This window comes from Cydia splendana, chromosome Z, assembly GCF_910591565.1.
Source record: "Cydia splendana chromosome Z, ilCydSple1.2, whole genome shotgun sequence".
Lineage (NCBI taxonomy): Eukaryota > Metazoa > Arthropoda > Insecta > Lepidoptera > Tortricidae > Cydia > Cydia splendana.
The window spans coordinates 43176012-43203971 of record NC_085987.1 but is presented as its reverse complement, the minus strand read 5'-3'; the positions used below and the strand labels follow the sequence as shown (position 1 = coordinate 43203971).

The window sequence follows — 27960 nt, the reverse complement described above, 5'->3', positions numbered from 1 at the left end:
TATATTCGCGATAAACTCAAAAACTACTGCACGGATTTTCATGCGGTTTTCACCCATCAATAGAGTGATTCTTGAGGACGGATTCGGTGTATAATTTGTTAAGGTTTACCCGTGCGAAGCCGAGGTGGGTCGCTATATATATATCAAAAACAACAAACCAATTTCCTTTTGTGCACGCACGCATGTGAAATTATTATTGACTGTATTCTTTTCCCTAGGCCTGCCAAAGACATCCTCCGGCGACGTGGTCTCGTTCCGCGGCTGGCCGTCGCTCCAATGGGTATCCACGGAGAAGCTTCCCCGCCCCCCGCGCGACTGGATCCCGCCCCCGCGGCCCGCCGACGACAGCCCAGCGCACATCGAACACACGTCCGCGGTCGACGGCTCTGCCATGGGTGTCATTGTTACACGGTAAGGACCAACGGCCTAAAGTATAGTCAACTACAATAATACCTATACATATTGCTCTTGGAAGGCCGAATATGTGACACGCTCTTATGGCTCTATACAAATAAAATGGTGTCGGATATTTTTGCGGTCTTCGTTGTGTAATATATTACTGCAGGTGGCTGTACATATAGAAGCTTCCCCGCTCGGCGCTCCCCGCGCGACTTGATCCCGCCCCCGCACGTGACAGTCTTATGCATATTGTCACACGTCGGCGGTCGGCGGGTCTGCCATGGGCGGTATTATTACCCGGTTAGGACCAAAGCCTGGTCTATGCCTTGGTAATCTTAGTATATTTGGAGAAGCTGCTTCGCCCCTGACCCATGAAGGAATACCCTGCAGCACATAAATAAAAGGCTTATAGTCGAACGAGCGAGCGAAGCGAACGAAGTTCTTACATTCGACTTGGGACACGCGGCTGGCTAGGGGCACGTCCCGGCATTTCGATGTTTTTAAGCTGAACTATCAGAGGATAGTTTGATACTCAAGAACTTAAGTACATTTGTTCTAATTTAAATGAAATTGGGTAAACGTGTAGTTGAGGGCATTATATTTTAGTCATTAAATTATGAGCAGGCTCGATCAAGGGGTTATTGAGCTAGAAGAGCTTTGAAGGCTAAAAAGCTATTTGCGAGGGGTCTTGCTATTCTGGTCATCTTTTTGCAAGAAAATATGGTCAAGTTTGGTATCAAATGAAAGTGCTCGGCTTGCACTTTTATAATATAGTTTTTAGATTTACCATTTTGAAATAATTAGCAAGATAAAAATAAACATAATATAGGTATTTGACATTTGACAGGAAATATCTCGGCTTACCACTGATACAGTATCAGTTAAGGGCTCCACATACCTTGTAATATATCCACGCGATTTTTGATCCATTGCCGCCATTATTGCCGCCTATAGTGGGACATAAAATAAAATGGAACTCTAAAATGTCCATACTATAGTCGGTCAAACAAATTTGTCAGTAGAAAAAGGCGCGATATTCAAATTTTCTATGGGACGATAACCCTTCGCGCCTACATTTTTTAGCCGCTTTTTTCTACTGACGGAAATGGCTTGACAGACTATAAATTGTTACCATGTGTAAGCATTTTACGTCAAAGATGTGACAGCTACGTAGAAAGTGGCGCCCTCATTTATTAACCGACTTCCAAATCTCAAACGGAGGAGATTCGATTGTGATTTTTTTTATGTTTGTTACTCCATATCTCCGTCATTACTGGACCGATTTTGAAAATAATTTTTTTGATTGTATGTATATGCTATTTTTTTCTTTTTTTTCTTTCCGTTTTTGTCAAAACCCAGTTCTGATGATGGGATCCATGAGGAATCGAGGGAACTCCTCAAATCTTAAAGGCATACATATAGTGATTTATGTGTTTTATCAACAAAAAAATATACTTACATTCAAAAAAGTGACATTTGATGAAGTGGAACTGCTGATGATGATCAGAACGGAACTCTTCAACGAAGCATAGTTCACGTTTGGCGATTTGTCCTCTTCGTTATGTTTGTTAAGCAAGTTAAGTTTTTGAGCCACATTTTTGTCAAGCTCGAGTTCTGATGATGGGATCCACGAGGAATCGAGGGAACTCCTCAAATCTTAAAGGCATGCGTATAGAGATTTTTGTATTTTCATCAGAAAATCAAGCATTTTCATTAAAAACTGTCGCATTTGAAGTAGAACTGCTGATGATGATCAGAACGGAACTCTTCAACGACGCATAGTTCACGTTTGGCGATTTGTCCTCTTCGTTATGTTTGTTGAGCAAGTTAAGTTTTTAAGCCACATTTTTGTCAAGCTCGAGGTCTGATGATGGTATCCATGAGGAATCGAGGGAACTCGTCAAATCTTAAAGGCATGCGTATAGAGATTTGTGTATTTTCATCAGAAAATCAAGAATTTAGATTAAAAACTGTCGCATTTGATGAAGTCGAACTGCTGATGATGATCAGAACAGAACTCTTCAATGACTACACGTTTGGCGATTTCGAATTTCGATTTTGACGGAGGTGGCCCTGGAGCCAGACCTCACCCGGATCCGGGCTCTTATCTGGACCTGAACCCGGACCTGGACCCGGACTTGGACCTGGACTTGGACCTGGAACAAAACCTAGACCTGTACCTCGACCTGGACCTGGTCCCGGACCCGGAACTGGACCCGGACCCGGACTCGGACCTTGACCCGAAAAACCACTGATACCTAAGCTAAATAACCCACTATGATTACCTACCATAAAATGTAGGTATAAAGTATAATGATGCCAAACTTACTCGTACTAGCCCCTCACGCTCAAACCCCCGTACACCGCAACCGCACCGCACGCGCCATTAAACGGGTTAGGTTAGGTTTGAACTGCGATCCTCACAGAACCGAAAAAAAGTGGGTTAGGTTAGGTTAGAACTGCGAGCCGTACTTACAGAAACGAAATGCTACTAGAAAAGTGGTTTTGGTTAGGTTCGAACTGCAATCCTCACAGAACCAAACTGCTATCAGAGAAGTGGGTTCGTGAGGCTAAAACTGCGACCCTTACAGAAACGAATTGCTACCTACTAGAAAAGTGGGTGGTTTTACTTCCTTTTATACAGTGCACCATCTATACACGCTGAAATTTTTATCGTTTTGTTCCCGAAGCATAGAGGTTAGGTATCGATTATACAGTCAAATAAAATTGTCAAAAAAAATCTAGCTCTTCAAATGAAAAAAATAAGCAAGTGAAAAATCAGTTTCACGAAATGAGTAAAACACGTAGTAACACCGCTGACGTCACGTCGAAAAAGTCATAACCACAAGTCATAAGTCACAAGTCATAACCGCGGGACGTGCGGGGTGCGGGAGGGATAGCTCCTTAGAAAATCAGCACGAATGAAATCGCGGCGGCGGCGACGGTTTGAGGCGGCATTTTTCTGTGTTACTATTTATTCTCACGGCTTCGAGTTCTGTATTATTTTTTATTTATTTGGCAATTTTGAAACTAAGAGCTAGATTTTTTTTGACAATTTTATTTGGCTGTGTAATCGATACCTAACCACTACGCTTCGGGAACAAAACGATAAAAATTTCAGCGTGTATACAATAATCTTTCACCGGCCCCCATAGAAGGCGTTTTTTTTTATAATAATTATTTTCTACTATTTTATATCGAACTATACAGTAAGTAGGTGCAACAAAGTCAATCGCTCTATATAATTTTTGGCAAACCGCGAGTTCTCACACTGAAAAAAAAACCTGGTACTGGTAACCAGAATCTGGTTAGCTGTACTATATTGTCTTGTTGTATATGTGACGACAGGACACTTTGTAAACATAACCAGACCATTCTTGTTAAATTAAATTTGTTAATTCTATGAAGTGTATAGTAGTGGGTATAAGACTTTTAGTAAACCCAACTAGCCGGTCTGTTAATGGTTACTAAATAATACGTTCCTGTCCTGTTGTTATAACAAGGTATTCAGTATATGTAACTGAACGATTTCGATATACGGTTCACTGCAATATGTGGCCGGCAACTATTGGTGTCCTCTTACTCACATGTTAGAGAGGGACACTAATAGTTGCCGGCCACATATTGCAGTGAACATATGGCCCGTTTAGAAGTCCCTTCAGCACAGTGGGTTCTGGTTACGTGAACAATATATAACCAGTACACTGCTCTTCTAGTAAATACAGACAAGTTTTTAAGCACACTTATTTTTTTTTATTTTATTGATCAAATAAGTAACACAGCATTACAGTAAAACCAAGGCACTGTGACACTACAAAAGAAAAAAACATTTTGTCTCCACAAAGAAAACAATAGACACAAAAATGACATACAAATTAAACATTGGATTTGGGCGACGACGTAACAGCGTGGCTCCGTAGCGTCGTCTGACTCGGTGTAGGATTCGGCAGGTTGCCCCGGAACCGCCGAAACACCACACCCTTCGGCCAGAAGTCCGCGCTTGCGATGGTGTCCTGCAGAGGCCGCGGCACGCGCACTACAAATGAACTGAAGTGCACATAGTGACGCGACTGTAGCTGGTGCACCCTCAGCGTGTAGCGAGTCTTCCGGCGGACGTACTCCACCACCTCGTCGGCCCCGGCGGAGTAATGCAGGCGAGACACGTAGAGCGCCTTACTCGGTGTCGCAACTCGTAGGCCAGAATTAACCGGCTCCGCAGTACCACACAGAGTTTTAAGAGGCGCCCTGCGCGCCTTGAGTTTCCTTTCCACCAGTGTGAATCCCTCCTTATCCACATCGGTGCGGGAGGACTTTTCCTTAATCGGAGCCCGCACATTTCACTGTGTCAGCAACACGCAAACAACACGCACTTATACTGGTTTACAATAAAATTATGGACAGGATCTACGTAAATAAAACATCGACCGGCCGGAACGTAAGACGCTGGCGTAATGGCTGCCGTTCTGTGACTTGCGCAATTCCTTTCTCCGCCCCCCGCCACCCGCGCATACACCGTGGTGTTGGCACAACTGTTTGATTCGTTCAGACTACAATGCATTATAGTAACCACAACATAATAACTTGTAACGTGTACACTCGTATCTTTATTTTTACATATCAATAGTTAGTGTTACGATGCATATATTAAACGAGACAAACGTTTAATATTTACAACACTTGCATCTTTACATATACAACGAAATTGTAAGCAGTACTAAATTGTATTTAACTAGAATTAAACAGTGATGTTTAAAAAACAAGTTTTACACGATACAACATTTTTTGTTATTACTACCGGATTTTAGTAGGTATAACTATATTTTTAATTACTATACGTTCTGGTAGTATTGTAGAAAATTATTTTTTTCGGTGTACTAGTAGTAATAGTTCCTTTCGTGAATATTGTGACTGTGACGAAAAGTCAGAGCACTTAAGCAATGTGACATGCTGATTTTTATTATACATATCTAATAGATTGCCATTATATCAAATACGGGATTAGACAGTGGTGGAAAAACAGACAGACAAGAATGACCCCTATAACCAACGGCTGTCGAAAAAGAGTCCGATACATTTCCTTTAGTATTTCTTATAAGAATATGTTTTTATACTTATCTAGGACCCGGGTATGTCCTTAAACTACGTCCGGACCCGGGTATGTCCTTAAACTACGTCCAAGACCACCGGTGGACGGGCAGCAGCGTCCCTCAAATTCGGTGTACTCGACTGCGATCGCCAACCCGCCTGCCAAGCGTGGCGATTATGGCATTCACCCCCCATCATGATGAGCACAATAGAACCACGGCCCCGAGGTTCCGGCGACCCCCGGTGCTCTGGCTATGGTAGCGGTCAGGGCATTAGCGGGGTCAGGGGTGCTAAGAATCTCCGGCAAAGATCCGGCTACCCGCCCCGACGACGACTGGCCCTGGTAACACACAACATACGCACTATGAGGACTGACGAAAAGATCTGCGAGCTGGAAGAGGAACTGAGCAGGTTACACTGGGACATTGTAGGGTTATGCGAAGTCCGTAGAGAGGGGGAGGACACGACAACCCTGAAGTCTGGTAACTTGCTCTACCACCGGGAGGGCGACCAACAGTCCCAAGGTGGTGTCGGGTTTCTCGTTCACAAGTCCCTCGTAAACAACATAATAACCATCGACAGTGTGTCGAGCAGGGTGGTATACCTAATACTCAGAATATCCAAAAGATATTCGCTGAAGGTCATTCAGGTATACGCACCGACCTCGTCGCACTCCGATGATGAAGTAGAAGCTATGTATGAGGACGTAAGTAGGGCCATACATACTTCTAAAACCTACTTTACTGTTGTTATGGGGGACTTCAACGCAAAGTTGGGCAAGAGAAGCGGGGATGAGTTGAGAGTGGGGCAATTTGGGTATGGGCAACGGAACCCTAGGGGTCAGAGGCTGGCCGACTTTCTGGAGAGAGAGGAACTCTTCATGATGAACTCTTTCTTCCAGAAGCCGCCTCACAGGAAATGGACCTGGATGAGCCCTGACGGTTCCACGAGAAACGAGATAGACTTCATCATGACCGACAAGAAACGGATATTCAGTGATGTCTCTGTGATCAACAGGGTAAAGACCGGTAGTGATCACCGAATCGTAAGAGGCACACTGAATATCAATATTAAACTTGAAAGGTCCAGCCTGATGAAGTCTACGCTCCGACCTACTCGAGCCTATGTTCAAAACCCCGAAAGCTTTCAACTCGAGCTCTCTAACCGCTTTGCTTGCCTAGAGAACTTGGCTTCAGTGGACGAAATCAACGACGGGCTAGTGGAAACTGTCCACACAGTAGGGTCTAAGTTTTTTAGATCCCGCCGTAAAGATAGACCTCAGAAATTGACCGAGCAAACCTTAAACCTCATGGCTGAACGACGCTCGCTACAGTTGCAGTCTCCCGATGACGCGGAGTCATATAGGCAGCTCAATAGACGTATATCTAAGTCCTTGCGACATGATCTGCGTCTCTTTAATACTAACCGTATTAAAGAGACTATTGAGCGAAACCAAGGCTCCAAAGTGTTCGCAAAGGACAAGTCTATTGGGCAAAGCCAGCTGACAAAGCTGAAACGGGAAGATGGCAGCATAGCGTCGAGCAAAGCGGAGGTTTTAGGTGAGATCGAGAGGTTCTATGGACAGTTATACACTTCGATCGCAAAGCCCGTTGACAGCTTGGTAGGAGATCCAAGAGCCAAGCTGTCCCGACATTATACCGAAGATATCCCGGACATCAGTCTGTACGAGATTAGGATGGCCCTGAAGCAGCTTAAGAACAACAAGGCGCCGGGCAAAGACGGAATCACTTCAGAGCTTCTGAGAGCGGGTGGAACACCGGTACTTAAAGTCCTCCAGAAGCTCTTTAATTCCGTCTTGTCCGAGGGCATAACGCCTGAAACATGGAATAGAGGCGAGGTGGTGCTGTTCTTCAAAAAAGGTGATAACAACCTATTGAAGAACTACAGACCCATCACGCTTCTGAGCCATGTCTATAAGCTGTTTTCAAGGGTCATCACGAACCGTCTCGAACACAGACTTGATGACTTCCAGCCTCCCGAACAAGCCGGTTTCCGAAAAGGCTATAGTACCATAGACCACATCCATACGCTGCGGCAAGTTATACAGAAGACCGAAGAGTATAACTTGCCATTATGCTTAGCGTTTGTGGACTATGAGAAAGCCTTCGATTCGGTGGAAACATGGGCGGTGCTTGAGTCTCTTCAGCGATGCCATATTGACTATCGGTACATCGAAGTGTTGAAGTGTTTGTATAGTAACGCCACCATGTCGGTCCGAGTACAGGAGCAGAGCACGAGGGCGATTCCATTGCGAAGAGGCGTAAGGCAGGGAGACGTTATCTCTCCGAAACTGTTTACTGCCGTAATGGAAGACGCCTTCAAGCTCCTGGAATGGGAAGGACTTGGCATCAACATCAACGGCGAATACATCACTCACCTTCGGTTTGCCGACGATATCGTAGTCATGGCAAAGTCGATGGAGGAACTCAGCATGATGCTCGATGACCTCAACCGAGTTTCACAACGGGTGGGCTTGAAAATGAACATGGACAAGACGAAACTTATGTCAAATGCCAATGTTGTGCCCATCCCAGTCTCTGTTGGGAACTCGGTACTCGAAGTTGTTGACTCGTACATCTACCTAGGACAAGTAGTCCAATTAGGTAGGTCCAACTTCGAGAAAGAGGTCAACCGCCGAATCCAACTCGGTTGGGCAGCGTTCGGGAAACTACGTAATGTCTTTTCGTCCGACATACCTCAGTGCCTCAAGACGAAAGTCTTTAATCAATGTGTGTTACCAGTGATGACTTACGGCTCCGAAACGTGGTCTTTCACTATCGGCCTCATCTCAAAACTTAAAGTCGCTCAACGAGCTATGGAGAGGGCTATGCTCGGAGTTTCTCTACGTGATCGAATCAGAAATGAGGAGATCCGTAGACGAACTAAAGTCACCGACATAGCCCACCGGATTAGCAAGCTGAAGTGGCAATGGGCAGGCCACATTGCACGCAGAGAAGATGGCCGATGGGGTCGAAAAGTGCTCGAGTGGAGACCACGGACTAGCAAGCGCAGCGTAGGACGTCCACCCACAAGATGGACAGACGATCTTGTTAAGGTCGCCGGAAGACGCTGGATGCGGGTCGCTTCCAACCGGCACGTATGGAGGTCCAAGGGGGAGGCCTATGTTCAGCAGTGGACGTCTTATGGCTGAGATGATGATGATGATGACTTATCTTTACCACCACGTTATCTTTGGAGGCCAATTGCGAAAGCTAACTGCTCAATGCACGACCACTATAAATAGCTTCACTAATGTAATGTGATGTCACAATTTATGACAATTTAGGTCGTACAACTTGTACAATATCACTAAATTAAGACACACAGATTGATGAAAGCTGCGGTAGTTGCTCTCAACTCAACCACCCAATTAGAGTTTTCATTTCCACGAAAAGCTATTTAGTTATGAAAGTCAAATTTATCTCGTTAAGTGACTATCGTCTCGTGCATTACAATAACATATTCAAAGTTCGTGCTTTGTATACGAAAACTTTAACTAGACGGTTTTAAACTTTGTCATAATATGACCGAATCGAATTCACGATGAATCGATAACGAAAATCAACCTTAGCTACAGTGTATTAAGATACAAATTCATAGAACTTGTTGCACGAATACCACCTTATAGAATTCAGTGACAGAATTGCAGTTATATAAAATTGAGAATCATTGGACTTTATGTCTCTGGAATAAGGTTTACATGTATAAAGACAGTTATTAGTACAAGCTCGTAAACAAAACTTGATGGAAGTTTACATGCAGTTTGATGCAGTGAAACTTTGAGCAATGCGTCGACTAACGCCATCTAGTGAGGGATGTCCGGTAACAAGGTGCAGGACGCGTTGCAGGCAAATGTGCAGTTTCGTTCGGCCGGAGATAGTTATTTTTAGTGGCGATATGTTGAACAAATAGGTGTCGCTGTAGTAAGTTTTCAATAGGCGCCTATTGCGAAAATAATTGACCCCTGACATTGACAATTTTCTGTGCATGTCTGGGTCGATGAGTAAGTACCTGCATTGCGTCAATACATATTTACTTGTTGGACCAGCAATGTATGCTTGATTGTTATTGTTTGGTGACAATTGTCACAGTGGTGCAACTGAGCTGAAAATAAGATTCTTTTTCGAAATTACTGCGGTATACGTATTTTGTAAATATTCAAACTGCACTCAACATCTCAACTTAACAGGTGGTGTATTGATTGGGAATTATGCGTTTTAATACCTAGCCTAAACTCACACTGTTAAAATTTGTGACTAGTTCGACAGTGTACCTTTTATAACTATTTTGATCTTGCTAATCCCACGTTAGTGTTAAAACAAGATTAGTACAAATCAAACTGAGAAGTACAAATCAGGATCATTTACGGCAGTGGCGTAATTATTTGGTGGCAAAGCGTGCAAAATGCCAAGGGGTCCGAAAGGAACTTGACCGAGAAATCGTGATCAAATGCCCCTATGGCGCCCATTCAATGAATTTACCACGGGATTTCAGTTGGTATTGTAGGTAGTAGCTACAGTCACTCAATTTTGAACCATATTCCAACTAACTTTAATATCATTTCAGGCAATCAATGCTGGCGCACTGCCGCATGCTCTCAGTAGCGTGCAACTACACCGAGGGCGAGCACATGGTGTGCGTGCTGGACTTCAAGCGGGAGACCGGCCTGTGGCACGCCGTGCTCGCGAGCGTGCTCAACGGGATGCACGTCATATTCATCCCGTACGCGCTGATGAAGGTCAGCCCGGCTTCGTGGATGCACATGATCACAAAATACAGGTAACTATTAGATTCATGGACTGTTTTGTACTGCTGGTCATCTCAAACTACAGGAAGACGGGAAAACAGGGGTAGACTTCAAGCGGGAGACCGGTCGGTTCTTGCCAGTGTGTTGAATGGGATGCATGTCATTGATGTCATATTCATCCCGTATGCGCTGATCAAGGTCAGACCTGCTTCATTGATGCATATGATCACTAAGTACAATTAGGTTTGATTGTATTAATAAAGAATGTCTCCTTTAAGTTGTAATGGAAAGCTGAGTTAAAGGATCGTAATTTAAACTGATCCGATTATCGGCAAAACATATAGTTTTTGCGAAAGCGACTGTAACCTTTGTAACCTTAATGTATTTTCCACAGCACGAAAATGCAACTCAGCAATACTGACATCAATTAGATAATAATATTTCGTTTTTTTTATAACAATATAAACAAAACCTTAAGCGCTCGTATGCCACGGATCCGCGAAGTGCTTCCAAAATATATTTTTTCTGAATAAGAACAATACCAGATATATTATTTTGACCGATATATGCATGTGGGTGTGTATGTATTTTCATCCATTGTCTCTATTTTCACAAATGAGGTCACTAACATGGCAAAAAGCTCATTCAACACAACATGGACAGTCTTTAATTAGACTGAATTAACATTGCAATTGCGAAGTCTGATTCAAAACATGATTCACTTTAAAACACGAGTTCATTATGCCCAATGTGTCATGCTGTATTATTTCTGTAGTGTTTATAAGTCTATATTGACTTAGCCGATGCAAATTACTGCCACGCGAACATAGAGTTTACAAATCATCTTAAATTAGTACATACCTAAATAACTAATAATGTAATAAGAAAATCACTATAGCTACTCTTTCGACCAATGATATAATTCTATAGATACAAGGTATTGTATCATCGGCCAAATGACCGTGTTTAGAGGATGTTTTTTAGGGTTCCGTACCCAAAGGATAAAACGGGACCCTATTACTAAGACTCCGCTGTCCGTCCGGCCGTCCATCCGTCTGTCACCAGGCTGTATCTCACGAACCTAGACAGTTGAAATTTTCACAGATGATGTATTTCTGTTGCCGCTATAACAACAAATACTAAAAAGTACGGAACCCTCGGTGGGCGAGTCCTACTCGCACTTGTCCGGTTTTTTTTACAATGAGATTGAGGTGTGTTTGGAATTGATAGAAAATAAACTATAAGTAGGTACCATTTTTTCTGTGGTTAAGTTAACTCTTACATCATTCACAGGGATCATACGTTTGAATTTCTAAGCAGATGTATAAGCAGGTGTCTTGACGATGTTTTCCTTCACCAAAGAACTGCTGCTATGAAAAAATACGTTCCTAGAAACTTTAGCAATCATATTATTATACAAACAATGTAACATAAGTTTATAATGTTTTGGCAAGCGTGATCGTTGTCTACTAAAATTAAGATAACATTGTAGATTGTATTAGTTATATTACTAGCGACCCGCCCCGGCTTCGCACGGGTAAACCTTAACAAATTATATACCTAAACCTTCCTTAAGAATCACTCTATGAAAATCCGTTCAGTAGTTTTTGAGTTTATCGCGAATATACAAACACACAAACAGTCAGACGCGGCTGGGGACTTTGTTTCATAAGATGTACTTAGTTATAATCATTTTGACGTTTATATTTTGTGCTACAAGAAGGCAAAATTTTGCTGCTAGTGCTGATTTATAATCCAATGGAAGCGAAAGCTTCTGTAATACAAGCGCGAGTTTTATTGACCTATAATGTCACAGGATAATATCATTATTTATGTACACGTGATGTACACACTGAATATTTTCCATAGAAGTTCAAACTGTTTTAAATCTCTATATGACCCGGTATATTTTATAGGAATTGTAGTATTTCCATACTTGTATTAACAAATACTTTCACGGATTCACCGTTTTCCAGAGCGTCAGTGGCGATAGTAAAGTCCCGCGACCTCCACTGGGGGCTCCTCGCCACCCGCGACCACAAGGAGATCTCGCTGAGCTCGCTGCGCATGCTGCTGGTCGCTGACGGCGCCAACCCCTGGTCGCTGTCGTCGTGCGACCAGTTCCTCTCCGTGTTCCAAAGCAAGGGTATGTCGACATAAAGTGGACAGCTACCAAGTTGACCACAAGATCTCGCTGAGCTCACTGCGCATGCTTGCTGGTCGCTGACGTAGCCAACCCCTGATCGCTGTCGTCGTGCGACCAGTTCCTCTCCGTAGCAAGGGTATGTCGATATAAAGTAGACAACGAGACACGTGACCACAAGATCTCGCTGAGCTCGTTGCGCATGCTGTGCTGGTCGCTGACGCGGCGACCCCTGATCCCTGTCATGTTGCTCTCCTTTTTGAGTGACCAAACACTCAGCTTTTTAAGTATTTAGCTAGTTCCATAACATGTATTTACATTCCAGGTGTTCGCGGTGACGCCATTTGCCCATGCGCGTGCAGCAGCGAGTCGCTCGTGGTGTGCGTGCGTCGCGCGGGCCGCGGGGGTTCCTCCGCCGGCCGCGGCGTGCTGTCCATGTCCGGGCTCTCGTACGGCGTGGTCCGCGTGGACGCTGAGAACTCGCTCACGTCGCTCACGCTGCAGGACTGCGGGCAGGTCATGCCGTCGTGTAAGTCCCAGTCCCAACAAAACGCGAGAATTACTGAATTTACTGAACAGTTCCAACGGAGATATTACGTTGTCATATTTGTCATTGTCACTAAAATTTACAGAACAAATTTCAGCTTAACGTGGTTCATACATCTCGCTCTTTCTTTACTCATACTACTCTATGTTAGGTCTTAATTCGCGACGGTTCATTTAGTTTAATGATAACTTAGTAAAGATTTTCAGTATAGCGAGTGATTCTAAGTATAGGCATAAGCCAGCTTTAACCTAGTGTTGTGCGTTAAGCAGATGAGTATTAGATTCGTGGAATATATCCCTGCGATTGCAGGCTTTTGCCATTATCGTCGATACTTTAGGGCCACACCAAAATAATGTCTTTTGAGTGTCAGAGTCAAGTAGCGCTATGGAAAATGACGTCGCTGCGCAGTTGCACTAACACTGCGTCGAGCATACAGTTCACTAGACGGCCACGTTCAAAATGACGTCGCTGCGCAGTTGCACTAACACTGCGTCGAGCATACAGTTCACTAGACGGCGACGTTCAAAAGACCTTAAGACTCGACTGAATCGAGCTTAATAGTCACAACACAAAACAATTTATATTTATACTTTACATACAATATCAACCCCACAATTTTAACATCCATTTTATCCCGCAGGCGTAATCGTTGTGGTCAAAATGGAGGGCCCCGCGTACCTCTGCAAGACGGATGAAGTCGGCGAAATCTGCGTGCTCTCCGGGGCCACAGGCTCCGGCTACTGGGGTCTACCGGGACTCACGAACACAGTCTTCCGAGTGAGGCCGCTAGACGCTGATGGCGAGACCATAGGAGAGGAGAGCTACGTTAGGAGCGGGCTGCTGGGATTCTTGGGGCCTGGTGGTAAGTACTGGGGTCTACCGGGGCTCACGAACACAGTCTTCCGAGTGAGGCCGCTAGACGCTGATGGCGAGACTATAGGAGAGGTGAGCTACGTTAGGAGCGGGCTGCTGGGATTCTTCGGGCCTGATGGTAAGTACTGGGGTCTACCGGGGCTCACGAACACAGTGTTCCGAGAGAGGCCGCTAGACGCTGATGGCGAGACCATAGGAGACGAGACGAGAGCTACATTAGGAGCGGACTGCTGGGATTCTTGGGGCCTGGTGGTGAGTAACATGACACGTTTTCGGCGAATTTGGAATTATTCAGTTATATTGCCTATATTTGGTAAAAGTCTTCCACTACTTGGGGATTCCATCAAAATCTACTACTACGGCTATAGTTCGTTTTTTTAGCATTAGAAATAAGGTAAACAATCTTGATGTGTCTTTTAATTGAAAAACACATTTTAAAAATAAGTTACGGAAAATATGTAACAATTATGAATCTAATACGATCATTTATATTCTTCTGCTTTCATAAGTAATAGTTACTGATTTTTAAAAAGCGTTTTTCAATTAAAAGACGTGTCAAGATAGCTTACCTTTTTTCAAGTTCTTTCTAATGCTAAAAAAAAACGAACTATAGGAATACATGAAAGCTTCATGAAAGAGTTACGAAACTATCATGATCAACACGCTCTGATCATGACACACGCATGACACATGTGAATGTGAAACTGTTAAGGGAGGCTCAACATGGTTGATAACTTACAATTTTGCTCGCTCGTGCTCCTTACATTGTGCAGTAGTTCGGTATACTTAAGACTTTTGACAATTCAGTAACTTCGAAACGTATACCGCTGTACAGCGCTATCTGCAGACTGCAGCTTTTAAACTTGAGGCTATAATTATTTCTTAGAATTTTCACATCTTAAAGGTTCATTGAATGTTTACATTCAATGAATGAATTAAAGGTTCATTGAATGTTTACATTCAATGAACCTTTGTCTTTCTCTTCTGTTAATAAATAAACTAAACTTTGTCTTTCTCTTCTGTTAATAAATAAACTAAACTTTGTCTTTCTCTTCTGTTAATAAATAAACTAAACTTTCATGTCACCAGGTCTCGTGTTCGTCTGCGGCTCCCGCGACGGCCTGATGACGGTGACGGGCCGCAAGCACAACATGGACGACATCATCGCGACAGTGCTCGCTGTCGAACCGATGAAGTTCATATACCGAGGCCGCATTGCTGTGTTCTCTGTACGGGTGTTGAGGGATGAGAGGATCTGCATAGTGGCGGAGCAGAGGCCGGATTGTGGGGAGGAAGAGGTATGTTATATTAAGAGCGCTATTACATTTCGGCGTTGAGCGAGTTTAGGTATTTTACGCGCTGCGGCAGGCCGTGCGAGCTCAGTATGCCGATCCCTTCTACCACACTCGCACTACAATGATGGATTAAACATTCTTGATCCTTCGCGAAGCATATTGAAATCAAGCATAACAACACTAACTGTACTTAACTTTTAAAGTTCTAATAGTCTAGATATTTGGTAAGTACGAAAATACTAAATGCAGTGCAAATGTACATAGGGGCTGTTCATAAATTACGTCATCTATTTTTGACGATTTTTGACCCCCCCCCCCCCCCCCCCCCCCCTCAAATCATCCAAAAATCAAGCTTCGGATGAATCTGTTTCCTCCTACGTCATGTTACCATCATCCGATGTCCAGACCCCCCCCCCCACTCCTCCCATTTGAAACGACGTAATTTATGAATAGCCCCATACTCGTACTTATGAAGGTATATTACTCGAAAGAAATTATAGGTACCTACTCGCTTATTTACATGTTTCGTCATTGCATTTGGTACCTATAGGTTGTAAAGTTTGTATCAACGAGGGTTTAAAAACGAACTGGTACTGAGGATCTGATAATGATTAAGGTGGTCACGGATACCAATCTATCATGTAACTAAACAACTTCGTGTTTGGGCTCGTTTGATTCGTCTCAACAAGATCTTGGACACAAGACAATACTCAGGGTCTGATGATGGAGCTGGAAGGTACCATTACCAAAATCAACCATGCAACTAAACCACATCGTGTTTAGGATCGTTTGATTCGTCTCAACAAGATCTTTGACACTAGGTGATACTCAGAGTCTGATGATGGAGCTGGAAGGTGGTCACCGGTACCAATCAACCATGCAACTAAACCACTTCGTGTTTAGGCTCGTTTTATTCGTTTCAACAAGATCTTTGACACAAGATAATACTCAGGGTCTGATGTTGGAGCCGGAAGGTGGTCACCGGTACCAATCAACCATGCAACTAAACCACTTCGTGTTTAGGCACGTTTTATTCATCTCAACAAGATCTTTGACACAAGGTAGTACTCAGGGTCTGATGATGGAGCGCGAAGGTGGCGACGGGTACCTGTCTATCATCATCAGCTCCATCATCAGACCCTGAGTAGTATCTTGTGTCAAACATCTTATTGCGACGAATCAAACGAGCCCAAACACGAAGTGGTTCAGTTACATGGTAGACTGGTACCCGTGGCCACAGTCCAGCTCCATCATCAGACCCTGAGTACTAACTTGTGTCAAAGATCTTGTTGCGACGAATCGAACGAAGCCAAACACGAAGTGGTTTAGTTGCATGGTTGATTGGTACCGGTGACCACCTTCCGGATCCATCATCAGACCCTCAGTACTGCCTTGTGTCAAAGATCTTGTTGCGACAAATCAAACGAGCCCAAACACGAAGTGGTTCAGTTACATGGTAGACTGGTACCCGTGGCCACAGTCCAGCTCCATCATCAGACCCTGAGTACTAACTTGTGTCAAAGATCTTGTTGCGACGAATCGAACGAAGCCAAACACGAAGTGGTTTAGTTGCATGGTTGATTGGTACCGGTCACCACCTTCCGGATCCATCATCAGACCCTCAGTACTACCTTGTGTCAAAGATCTTGTTGCGACAAATCAAACGAGCCCAAACACGAAGTGGTTCAGTTACATGGTAGACTGGTACCCGTGGCCACCTTCCAGCTCCATCATCAGATCCTGAGTACTATCTTGTGTCCAAGGTCTTGTTGAGACGAATCAAACGAGCCTAAACACGAAGTGGTTTAGTTGCATGGTTGATTGGTACCGGTGACCACCTTCCGGCTCTAACATCAGACCCTGAGTACTATCTTGTGTCAAAGATCTTATAGAAACGAATAAAACGAGCCTAAACACGAAGTGATTTAGTGGCATGGTTGATTGGTACCGGTGACCACCTGCCGGCTCCATCATCAGACCCTGAGTACTATCTTGTGTCAAAGATCTTGTTGAGACGAATCAAACGAGCCTAAACACGAAGTGGTTTAGTTGCATGGTTGATTGGTACCGGTGACCACCTTCCGGCTCCATCATCAGACCCTGAGTATTATCTTGTGCCAAAGATCTTGTTGAGACGAATCAAACGAGCCCAAACACGAAGTGGTTTAGTTGCATGGTTGATTGGTACCGGTGACCACCTTCCGGCTCCATCATCAGACCCTGAGTACTATCTTAAGTCAAAGATCTTGTTGAGACGAATAAAACGAGCCTAAACACGAAGTGGTTTAGTTGCATTGTTGATTGGTACTGGTGACCACCTTCCGGCTCCATCATCAGACCCTGAGTACTATCTTAAGTCAAAGATCTTGTTGAGCCGAATCAAACGAGCCCAAACACGAAGTGGTTTAGTTGCATGGTTGATTGGTACCGGTGACCACCTTCCGGCTCCATCATCAGACCCTGAGTACTATCTTGTGTCAAAGATCTTGTTGAGATGAATAAAACGAGCTTAAACACGAAGTGGTTTAGTTGCATGGTTGATTGGTACCGGTGACCACCTTCCGGCTCCATCATCAGACCCTGAGTACTATCTTGAGTCAAATAAATACATATAGAATGTCAGGTCGTTTAAAATATTTTTAATCCTGTCCGGTAGTTTATTAAACTGTACCATTATAAATTATAATACTATAAAAACAGTGCTAGGATCAAAGTCTCTCGTTGCGGTTTACACGCACACAGTATAGCGTTTTACACGGCGCCCGCCGCACACAATGATAAAAAACCTCGTCGTCGCCGTTGAAAATGTGCGGAGCCGACCGACACACGTCCTGCCTCTACAAGCTCTGCCGCGGCACTGAGCTGGCGCAGCGCGCGTCATCGGTAATATAGAGTAGTTTTCAAAAAATTGCCAAAAAATTATAGTAGAATTTCATAAACACTAATGTATACCAACAGTATAAGCAAACGTTGTAGATTGCTTGAGTATGAAAATGACTTCGATATTAAGTAGATTTTCGTAGGAATTGACACTTGTTTCGGAGAGAAAATAGAGTTCGTTTTACTTTGATTTTCTCTTTCTCAAAGGTATGTAGGAAAAATATAGTTTGATATGCCTAAAGTACAGGGTATTAGTAATACAAAATAGCCAGGTTTAGCAGAGTAAAATTCTCAACATTTCCAAATAAGAGCTCGCCATTCAGTGCTTCACGGGGTTTTTCGGAAACGACCATCAGAAAAAAAATCATTACTAATTTAATAAGTCTTTTTTCTAATATTTACAACGATATTTATAAAGATAAGAAGACGCTTTTACTGGAACAAGTACTCATTGTTTCTAATAATGAGCGCAAAGTCCTGAATTTCGTCGACTAGTATCATCAATTTTGCATTATTTCGACTTTTCTTGTAAGAGCGCTCTTAATAGTGCTGTTATCTATGTTCATATACCGCGGTATTGGCTTCTCTCTACGAGGCCTGATGACGGTGACGGGCCGCAAGCACAACATGGACGACATCATCGCGACAGTGCTCGCTGTCTAACCGATAAAGTTCGTATACCGAGGCCGCGTTGCTGTGTTCTCTTTACGGGTGTTGAGGGATGAGAGGATCTGTATTGTGGCCGGGCAGAGGCCGGATTGTGGGGAAGAAGAGGTATGTTTAGGCCACTTACAAGTAAAAGTGCTGGTAATCGTATTTAAGACATTCTTTATAGGCATATTTTTTGTTTAGGTGTTGAGAGCCCAGTGGTGCTTTTTATTACAACAGTCACATCAAAAATAAACACCGCCGCTAAGCTAAGTGAGATCATGATACCGTACCGTACCGATCGTTATACCGTAAACCGTCTTACTTTCCACTGGAGTTTAAATGAAGCCAATATTTAATATCATATAACTGACATTGGTATCCGTTACGTGTTTGGGTCATAGGTACAATTAAATAAGTTCACGTCTTTCCTGCGGACATACTCAAAGTTAAGGACTATAAAACCGCTTTATTAAGTGTGACAAAATGGACACTTATAATACACACAAGCTGTTAACTATTGAACATAGGAGAGACAAATGTATTAAAAACTATGTCCATTAAAATAACATTAAAATGGTATTCTAGTCATTCCAATGGATGTCCCGCGTGCTCCAAGCCGTGGACTCGATCCACCAGGTCGGCATCTACTGTCTGGCGTTGGTGCAGCCCAACTACCTCCCAAAGACTCCACTCGGCGGGATCCACCTCAGCGAGTGCAAGCGGCGCTTTTTGGAAGGAACTTTACACCCGGCGAATGTGCTAATGTGTCCGCATACTTGCGTCACTAACCTGCCGAAGCCGAGGGAAATACACTCAGGTAAATTATATATGTGCCAGCACGGATATGATGGTCGTTCTTATCTACGTGACAGCGTGATAAAACGGTATCCGTCACTTTCTATCCCGCGGTGTTAAGAAGTGACAGTTATTTTATCACGTGGATAAACGTGGATAAAGCCATCCATAATACGCCGACAGGGCAGGAACAATAAAAAGGCGCGTTCACATCACGATTGCTCCGAGTAATTGAGGCACAGTTGAGCGAGAAAAATAACGTGTCATGGGTTAGGGTTGTATTCCATCTGTCCAATATCTTTGACCAATGTCATTGCGTCTCACTCTCTCTTTAAAGCAAAATGTGAGACGCAATACACATTGGACAGATGGAATACCACCTTAGACTTTAGGGCGTACAGCGCCATTTCATTCTGATGTCAAACAAACAACACGATTTTTACTTAGAAATTATAAAACATTTTAATTGAATTGAAATCGTTTTTAACATGATTGGTGTATTTGTCCTTAGATGTTGGGCCGGCGTCGGTGATCGTGGGCAACCTGGTGCAGGGCAATCGCCTTGCATCCGCGCAGGGCCGCGATATGGGATATACAGATGATTCAGACGCTGCTAGAAAGGTAAGAAAGCATTGACTACGGCCAACGCAGACGGCGTTTCTAATTGAAAAAACACTTTTAATTGTTGTCAGTTAATATTCAATTCGATGAGTGGCGACTTATCTACGTATTTTGTTTCAGTATCAATTTATATCTCAAATCCTGCGATGGCGCGCGCAGAGCACCTCTGACCACGTCATCTTTACACTCCTCAACTCAAAGGGCGCCGTGTCCAAGGTCCTGACCTGCGCCGAACTACACAAGAAGGCCGAGCGGATCGGCAACCTCCTCCTAGAGAAAGGAAGGGTCAACACTGGAGACCACGTAGCGCTCATTTTCCCTCCCGGGATTGATCTCATTTGTGCATTCTACGGGTGTCTCTACGTGGGCGCCGTCCCCGTCACCATCCGGCCGCCGCACCCACAGAACCTGCACACTACCCTCCCGACGGTCAGAATGATCGTCGACGTTAGCAAAGCGACTCTAGTCCTCTCAAACCAGTCTGTGATAAAACTGCTGCGCTCCAAGGAGGCCAGCAACGTCCTCGACAGCAAAGCTTGGCCCATAACGCTCGACACCGACGATATGCCCAAAAAGAAACTACCAATTTTATACCGCGCGCCCACAGCAGAAATGCTTGCGTACCTCGACTTCAGCGTCTCCACTACAGGAATGCTCGCCGGCATCAAGATGTCGCACGCCGCAGTCACGTCTCTCTGTCGATCCATGAAAATTGCTTGCGAATTATACCCCTCTAGACATATAGCGCTATGCCTAGACCCTTACTGTGGCCTCGGATTCGCTTTGTGGTGCCTCAGCAGCATTTATTCCGGACATCACTCTATTTTAATTCCGCCTTCTGAAGTGGAGATCAATCCCGGACTTTGGCTCAGCGCCGTGTCTCAATACAAAGTGAGGGACACGTTCTGCTCGTATGGAGTGATGGAGTTATGCACTAAAGGGCTAGGAAGCTCCGTCAATCAGCTCAAGTCGAAAGGAATTAATTTGGCTTGCGTGCGAACGTGCGTTGTGGTCGCCGAGGAGAGGCCCAGGATAAACTTGACGAATTCGTTCTCGAAGCTGTTCTCGGCGTTAGGGCTCAGTCCTCGCGCCGTCTCGACTTCTTTCGGCTGCCGAGTGAACATAGCGATCTGTCTGCAGGGCGCCTCGAGCCCTGAGCCGTCAACGGTGTACGTAGACTTGCGTGCACTGCGCAACGACAGAGTATCTTTAGTAGAACGTGGCAGCCCGCACTCGCTATGTCTAATGGAGTCCGGAAAACTTTTACCCGGTGTGAAAGTGATCACAGCAAATCCTGAAACGAAAGGACAATGCGGCGACTCGCATTTAGGTGAAATTTGGGTTCAATCGCCACACAGCGCGAGCGGATACTTCACGATATACGGGGACGAGAGTGACTACGCGGACCACTTTTGCGCTCAGCTGGTCACCGGGAATACGGGCGAAGTTTACGCGAGGACGGGTTACCTAGGGTTTTTGAGGAGGACGGAGATCAGTACGACTGCGAGCGCAGGGGATGACAGTTCGTTGATGATCAGAGACAGCGACACGGAGTCGCTGGCGTCGGCGTGCGGCAGCGTGAGCGGCGCGAGCGTGCAGGAGTCTCACGACACGCACGACGCGGTGTTCGTGGTGGGCGCGCTGGACGAGACCATCATGCTGCGCGGCATGCGGTACCATCCCATCGACATTGAGAACTCGGTCATGCGGTGCCACAAGAAGGTTGCTGAATGGTGAGTGTGCTGTTATTTTATTATTAGTTACTAAAGCGAGTTAAAACTTTTTTTTTATCTTGACGGCTAAATACGTCTTACGTTTTCTATCGAAGTTTACTATTACTTCGTTGTATTTGCTCCGAATATTTGTCAAATCAAAATTTTGTAATTTAAATAGACAGAATTTCTCGGTATCCGATTGAATTGAAATGCATATCTTCGTATTAAACATCGACTGCTCTGATGACGGATCGTTAACTGAAACTGTAAATAATAAAAACAACGCAACGCTAACTTGTTAAGATTAATCACGATGGTTGGTAGATACAATCTTTGTATTGAAAAAACATTATATTTTCAGCGCCGTGTTCACGTGGACGAACCTCCTGGTGGTGGTCGTGGAGCTGGACGGGAGCGACAGCGAGGCCCTGAACCTCGTGCCCCTCGTCACCAACACGGTCCTCGAAGAGCACCACCTCATAGTGGGCGTGGTCGTGGTGGTGGACCCGGGGGTGGTGCCCATCAACTCGCGGGGCGAGAAGCAACGCATGCACCTCAGGGACGGCTTCCTTTCCGATCAAATCGATGCTATCTACATCGCTTATAACATGTAAAATGGTTAGGCAATTTAGCTAATGTTACATTTGACTTATTTAATTTCCCCTACATCTGTAATTCATGGGTTTTTCTTTTTGTCAAAGAAAATCTAACTCGAATTAATCATAGTAATTTTACGTAACCTGTGGGTTTTATTCAATGATATTGTAAAAAATCGCTAGGTCAAATGAAACGTTAGGTGAAATGATATTCGGTCAGCCCTGCGTGGTAACTTGTTTGGCACTGTTGTCAAGCAACCCATACAGTCAGAGGTTTTATCCTGTGATTTAATGAATGTGCTTCGAAAGACGAACAACAAACAGCGACGAGATTCCGAGACCTTACCTTATTTTAAATGCCATACATTTTACGAAGTTGTAATTTTGTGGATTATTTTATGTGACGTCTACTTATCTTCAAGATATTATATCTTGTCTTGACTGTTTGTACATTAGAAGTATTTGACGACTGTATGTAACATGACTGTAGGTACTCCAGTTGACCTTCGACGATCTCCATTTGAACAAGAAAGTGTGACAGAAGCTGTTGCTTCAGATTTGTTGACGAAAAACGAATGCAATCGTTTGGAAAGCTTTTGTACGGGCAATATTCGGGATTCTGTGATGCTTGGTACGCGGTTAAAGTGTAAAGAAGTGTATTTTCATTTTTTTCATTGCCAGAGAGGGTTGATATAAAACTTTCTGTCGAATATTTACTCGTAATTCTTATGTTCATTAAATGTTGACTCGGCAAGTCGCAAGCGAGAAACAATGTTTCCCTCTATCTATTCATACAATAAATAAGAGATCAGTATTAAGTGCTAGGCCCGTTCGTAGAATCTGTCTATTAGCTCAATACGCGCCATACCTACGCATTCCAAGCGAGCCCCATCGTATTAGTACCTTAGAACACCGACTACGACCCCCACGATGTACATAAGTTAGCATTTTACCTTCTCACCCTTTCCAAATTGGGATTGTCTAAAACAAATTAGCATAGTTAGTAGTTTCGGTGCCGGCGCCTAAACGATTTTTAAGGTTATATTTTGTAAGGTTGTTTAAAAGTTACCAGTTCGGTGTCAAAATTGTTATCTGAATCTAGATTAGTTCGGTTGAAATTGATAAAATACTTAGTATTTAGCTCAAACGCCGGCACCGGCACCGACCCACGCATATTTTACGATTTCTAAGACTAAACGAATTCTAAGACAAGTTAATTACATCGTACGTACGGTAAGCCAAAGCTGACGCTTTAGTACCTTGTCGTATTACGAGCTATCAAGTGACGTTAAACGAAAATCAGATATAGTCGAGTATGACAAAGCGCTAAATTGTGTAGCATTTTGATATTGCCGTGCTTTGAGCTCGAATCAAGATCGGGACAAGACTGATACAAGTCTGAATTCTAGAAGTTTTTTACTTTCACTTTAAGGTATTTTTACCGCCCCTTATTCCCAGTAAAGTAACTAGAATGTGGAACTTTTGGAACAGTGACATGGAACAGTGAATTAAAGCATGGTTCGGGTTTGTGCAGTAATTATATTTGTTAGTGTAATTGTTGTATGTAAACCTCTAAATTGTGGCATTTCTAGGTTTGCCTTAGGGTCTTTACAGCAATAGTAATACCAACAACGTATTTCAGCGTTTATCTAGTCAATCCTATGAGTGCTAGTACAGACGAAGCACAACGCTTTTCCGCTCTTAACGCCACATGGAAACTAACGAATCATGTAAGTCCAGAAAGTTAGTAATTTACAAACCCCTAATTTAATCGTTATACATTTCTAAGGTTGAGTTATGGTCAATTGGTCACTTCTGGAATTGACTATTTAAAGGCCGAAACACGGTTTTAGTTTTGAGTTTTGTTGAAGACCACTTTGTAGTCAATCCTCGCGGTTGTCTAGCCAAACATATGACTGCCATAATTTCGGGGCGTGATCACAACATATTGATTAGAACTTATAAAATTATATAATAATTGATAATTATCTGACAAACAGCTTGTACTGTTTTTATTATACACAATTATATTGTTGTGATTATCATTCAAGTAATTTATCGTAGTTGTAAATTTATGTATGACAGTCAGTAATATGAGTGTTAGTGACGATAATGTTTCGCATTTAATATTATATGTTTAACTTTAGTTTCGCGGTTCGGTTAAAGTCGACAATAACGATATGACGATACTGGAATCCGGTGAAACTGACAAAATGAAATTCTCGTACCATAGTGTTAGCTTTATTACGTGTTAGTTATCGTAATAAGTAGTAATAAATAGAAGGAATGGTTACAGCTTAAGCATCATACAGTGATTTCCACATGTATCCGCTAACCAAATTGACGATCAGAGTCTGATCACACTTGCCTAATCGTGGCAAGAGTGAGAGAGACAGTGATTGATATGAGCTCATTCCTTAGTTTGGTTTGTGGCTACTATAATAGCAACAACTGACCATTTGTGGTCCTTATGTCTTGGTGACAAGGTTCACGTATTGTCAGTTGACAGTGTGGACGATGCACCGCAGCTTTTCTCCAGAATGTTAGCTTAAGGGTCTCCCCAGATATATCGACGCGCATTCGGCAAAAGCCGATAGGAAAAAGCTTTATGTCCACGCAATAAGAGCGAAAAAGTCGTCGTTCGGCTCGGCTCGCATCGGCCGGCGCCTGCCGACGCGTCGACGGCTTTTTCGCTCTTATTGCGTGGACATAAAGCTTTTTCCTATCGGCTTTTGCCGAATGCGCGTCGATATATCTGGGGAGACCCTTACTTCACGCTCTTTTGTTCCGTAGTACGGTTTGATCTGAGTTTGCAAATTTTCACTTATTTTAGTTTCTACTTAAAGACATGCAATGAGTATATATGAATGTAGAGAAATGCCTAAAATTACGTAGGTACATTTGATCAATCGATATATTTAATGCCGCTTTATCTTATTAGGGGCATAAATAACTTTTTTGTTGATCTAATTAACTGGTTGGTTGACCATTGGCTAACCAACTTACTTAAAAAGTTTATTTGGAATGACTCTGTTGATATAATCTATGTTTGATAAATATCTATGTTTTCCTTTTCAAGCTCAGATAAAACCTTGCAATGGTTCGTTATTGTGTCCAGGACTGGCTCTTAGCTCAATTTAAATAGAATTTGAGCCGCTTTCACTTCACTTCGATTTTGCTCAAGTAGGCGCTTTTTTGCACCTTTAGGTACCGGAGAAAACTACCATATCAAATGTTATCCTACTTAGTTTTATAGTGATCAATTACAAGTTTTATGACACAGAAATAAAGTTTAGTAATGGGCACTACTTACTTACACAGGTATTGGTATGGAAGATTCCGGTAAAAGTCAACTTAGTTTTATAATTTTCTAAAGGGTATAGAGTATAACAAGCAAAATTATCTTCGTTATCCAGCATATAGCAGCGTAATTGTTAATAAGTTTAGTATCGTTTGTTGCAGATAGTTAGATTATACGCGTCTCTAGGGTCAGGTAGCCCTTGCTCAAATGTAATTTGATATTTTGTGAAAAAGATAGGCAGAAGTATGGCCACTAAAAAAAACTGATTTCCTAACACGCCATTTTTTCGTGTTTAAGCGCGACACGCATACATTCACAACCCAAGGGCGAGCGGTGAATCTCGCAAACCCGACAAGTGAGTAAGGTGTGCGTGCGAAATGGGCTTACCATGAAGTTACAGTTTTGTTTTAACGACCCTACCTGTATTTATCTGTCGAGTGTTTTTCATTCAGACCGATGACAATTTATTCTGCATTTCTTGATTATTTTCGCAAGCCTGGCTCGGAAAATATCTAAAGTGTCAAATCAATTCGTTGCGACGAGGCGAGCTCAAACATACACGACTTACCTAAATTTTAAAATACACCTCAACCCACCTGCTGTTTTGATTTTGTTGAAATATTTAAACTTGTTAAATACCCAAAAAAAACTGATCTATAACATTTCAAACACCTGGCCAACAACTAACTACTTTTAAAACTGTAAAACTCTTGAAATCTACAATAGGTATTTTTCACGATTTAACTGACTCCTTAGATTTTAAAATGAGATGTACGAGTACGAATCTCTATTCGTGGATTATCTCTATAAACGATTTTTAAAAAAAGTGCCTGCACAAAGCACCTACACCCACATCGAATCATATAGACGCAACATGACGCAACATACAGATGTAGTGCATAATTATTTCCCAATTTTCCATCGTATTTTCACGGAAACGTACGAACGTGTCCTGCTATTTCAGTCAGTCTCGGTACAAAGAGTACCTACTGAGGTCGACTGAAGTCGCATGACAAATACGAACGTTTCCGAGAAAATACGATGGAAAACAATTATGCACTATATAAGTATGTACCACAAATACGACAAACATTTTTTCGGTGTTTGTATGCGTTGCGTTTTCGATGTGAGCGCAGTTGCCTTGGAGGAGCGCGCAGCTTAAAAAAATATATATCTGTACTTTGTACGTCAACCATCCTTCGATTAGCAAGTACTGATAGGCTCGGTTTATAAATGCAGTGTAAACTCCATATAACGTCACTCGATATAACGATTCACTCCCTATAACGTCGACATTTGTTGGCTATAGTTGCTTTACTTTAACCAAAAACGTCCGTTCCTTGAGTGTATATAAAGTTTACACTGCAATACCGTTATTTGTCTCATGATAATATCGATGGCAGTGAAACCCTGTTGAAAGTTATATGACTTTTATTCCAGTTGATGTAAGATTCTAGATGATATCGTTTATTATTGGATTTCAATTGATTATTCATGTAATCATGTAACGTAAGTGTTTGACTTCGGTTCAGCTCATTATGCACAATGATTATGAAACAATTAAACTAAGGAAATGTTATTGCAAAGTTCAAAAATCATGTAACTAAAGGCTCATCTAGTGGTTGCAAGGGCTCGCATGCGAGTTTCATTACATTGCGGTATTTTTGAATTGAGTGTAGGTATATCAGTACAGTCAGCAGCAGAGGTTGCTAAACGGGCGAGGTGTTCAAAATGACCTTGATACGCTCTTATTCAAGATAATTTTGAACACCTCGCCCGCTGGGTTATTCCCACTAGTTACCACCAAGTTCTTACCAGTGGTAACTACTGGGAATTTTTTTCCCACCTTTTACCACTGGTAACTACTGGGAAAAAAAAATCCCACTAGTTACCACCAACTCGGCTTGGTGGTAACTACTGGGAATTTTTATTCCCAGTATTAGTTACCACTGGTTAAAGGTGGGAATTTTTATTCCCAGTAGTTACCACCAAAATATTGTTAGAATTCAATACTAATAAAAACAGTATAAATAGTATAGTATAAATGTAGCGTGCTGTTATAAATAATTATGTGTCAGTGATTCAGTAAACTGCTTTAAAAGTGATCAAAAATATTAAAACAGTTTAACCGGTATAAGTGTAAAAACTAAAATAGAAGAGTCTCATTCTAGTTAAGTAGAAATTAACTTATTATCCGGACTAAATTTATCCCATTAACTGTAAATTGAATTACATAATTATTTATACAAACGAACAAACAAATCAGTGAAAAACCGACAGAACTGATGTCG

At 42.9% G+C, this 27960-nt stretch overlaps 1 protein-coding gene and 1 long non-coding RNA gene across 6 annotated transcripts in view; one reads left to right on the top strand and one right to left on the bottom strand.

The window, feature by feature from the left end:
- LOC134804037 (disco-interacting protein 2) overlaps positions 1-22498 on the top strand; it is a 136569-nt gene extending 114071 nt beyond the window's left edge. For all 5 annotated transcript variants that reach the window (XM_063776911.1, XM_063776910.1, XM_063776909.1 and 2 more), the window contains 10 exons: positions 219-411; positions 10072-10284; positions 12229-12398; positions 12721-12924; positions 13583-13804; positions 14905-15113; positions 19227-19458; positions 19948-20057; positions 20178-21790; positions 22134-22498. In XM_063776911.1, the coding sequence (XP_063632981.1) occupies positions 219-411; positions 10072-10284; positions 12229-12398; positions 12721-12924; positions 13583-13804; positions 14905-15113; positions 19227-19458; positions 19948-20057; positions 20178-21790; positions 22134-22386 (3419 nt within the window). In that variant the 3' untranslated portion in view covers positions 22387-22498. The remainder of the gene's footprint in view (positions 1-218; positions 412-10071; positions 10285-12228; positions 12399-12720; positions 12925-13582; positions 13805-14904; positions 15114-19226; positions 19459-19947; positions 20058-20177; positions 21791-22133) is intronic.
- A 2228-nt stretch (positions 22499-24726) lies between these two features.
- LOC134804158 (uncharacterized) lies at positions 24727-27417 on the bottom strand. Its single transcript, XR_010146080.1, has 2 exons — positions 25134-27417; positions 24727-24915 (listed from the first exon to the last, which is right to left on the bottom strand). It is a non-coding gene; the product is annotated as an uncharacterized LOC134804158 (long non-coding RNA).
- Between the last annotated feature and the right edge of the window lie 543 nt (positions 27418-27960).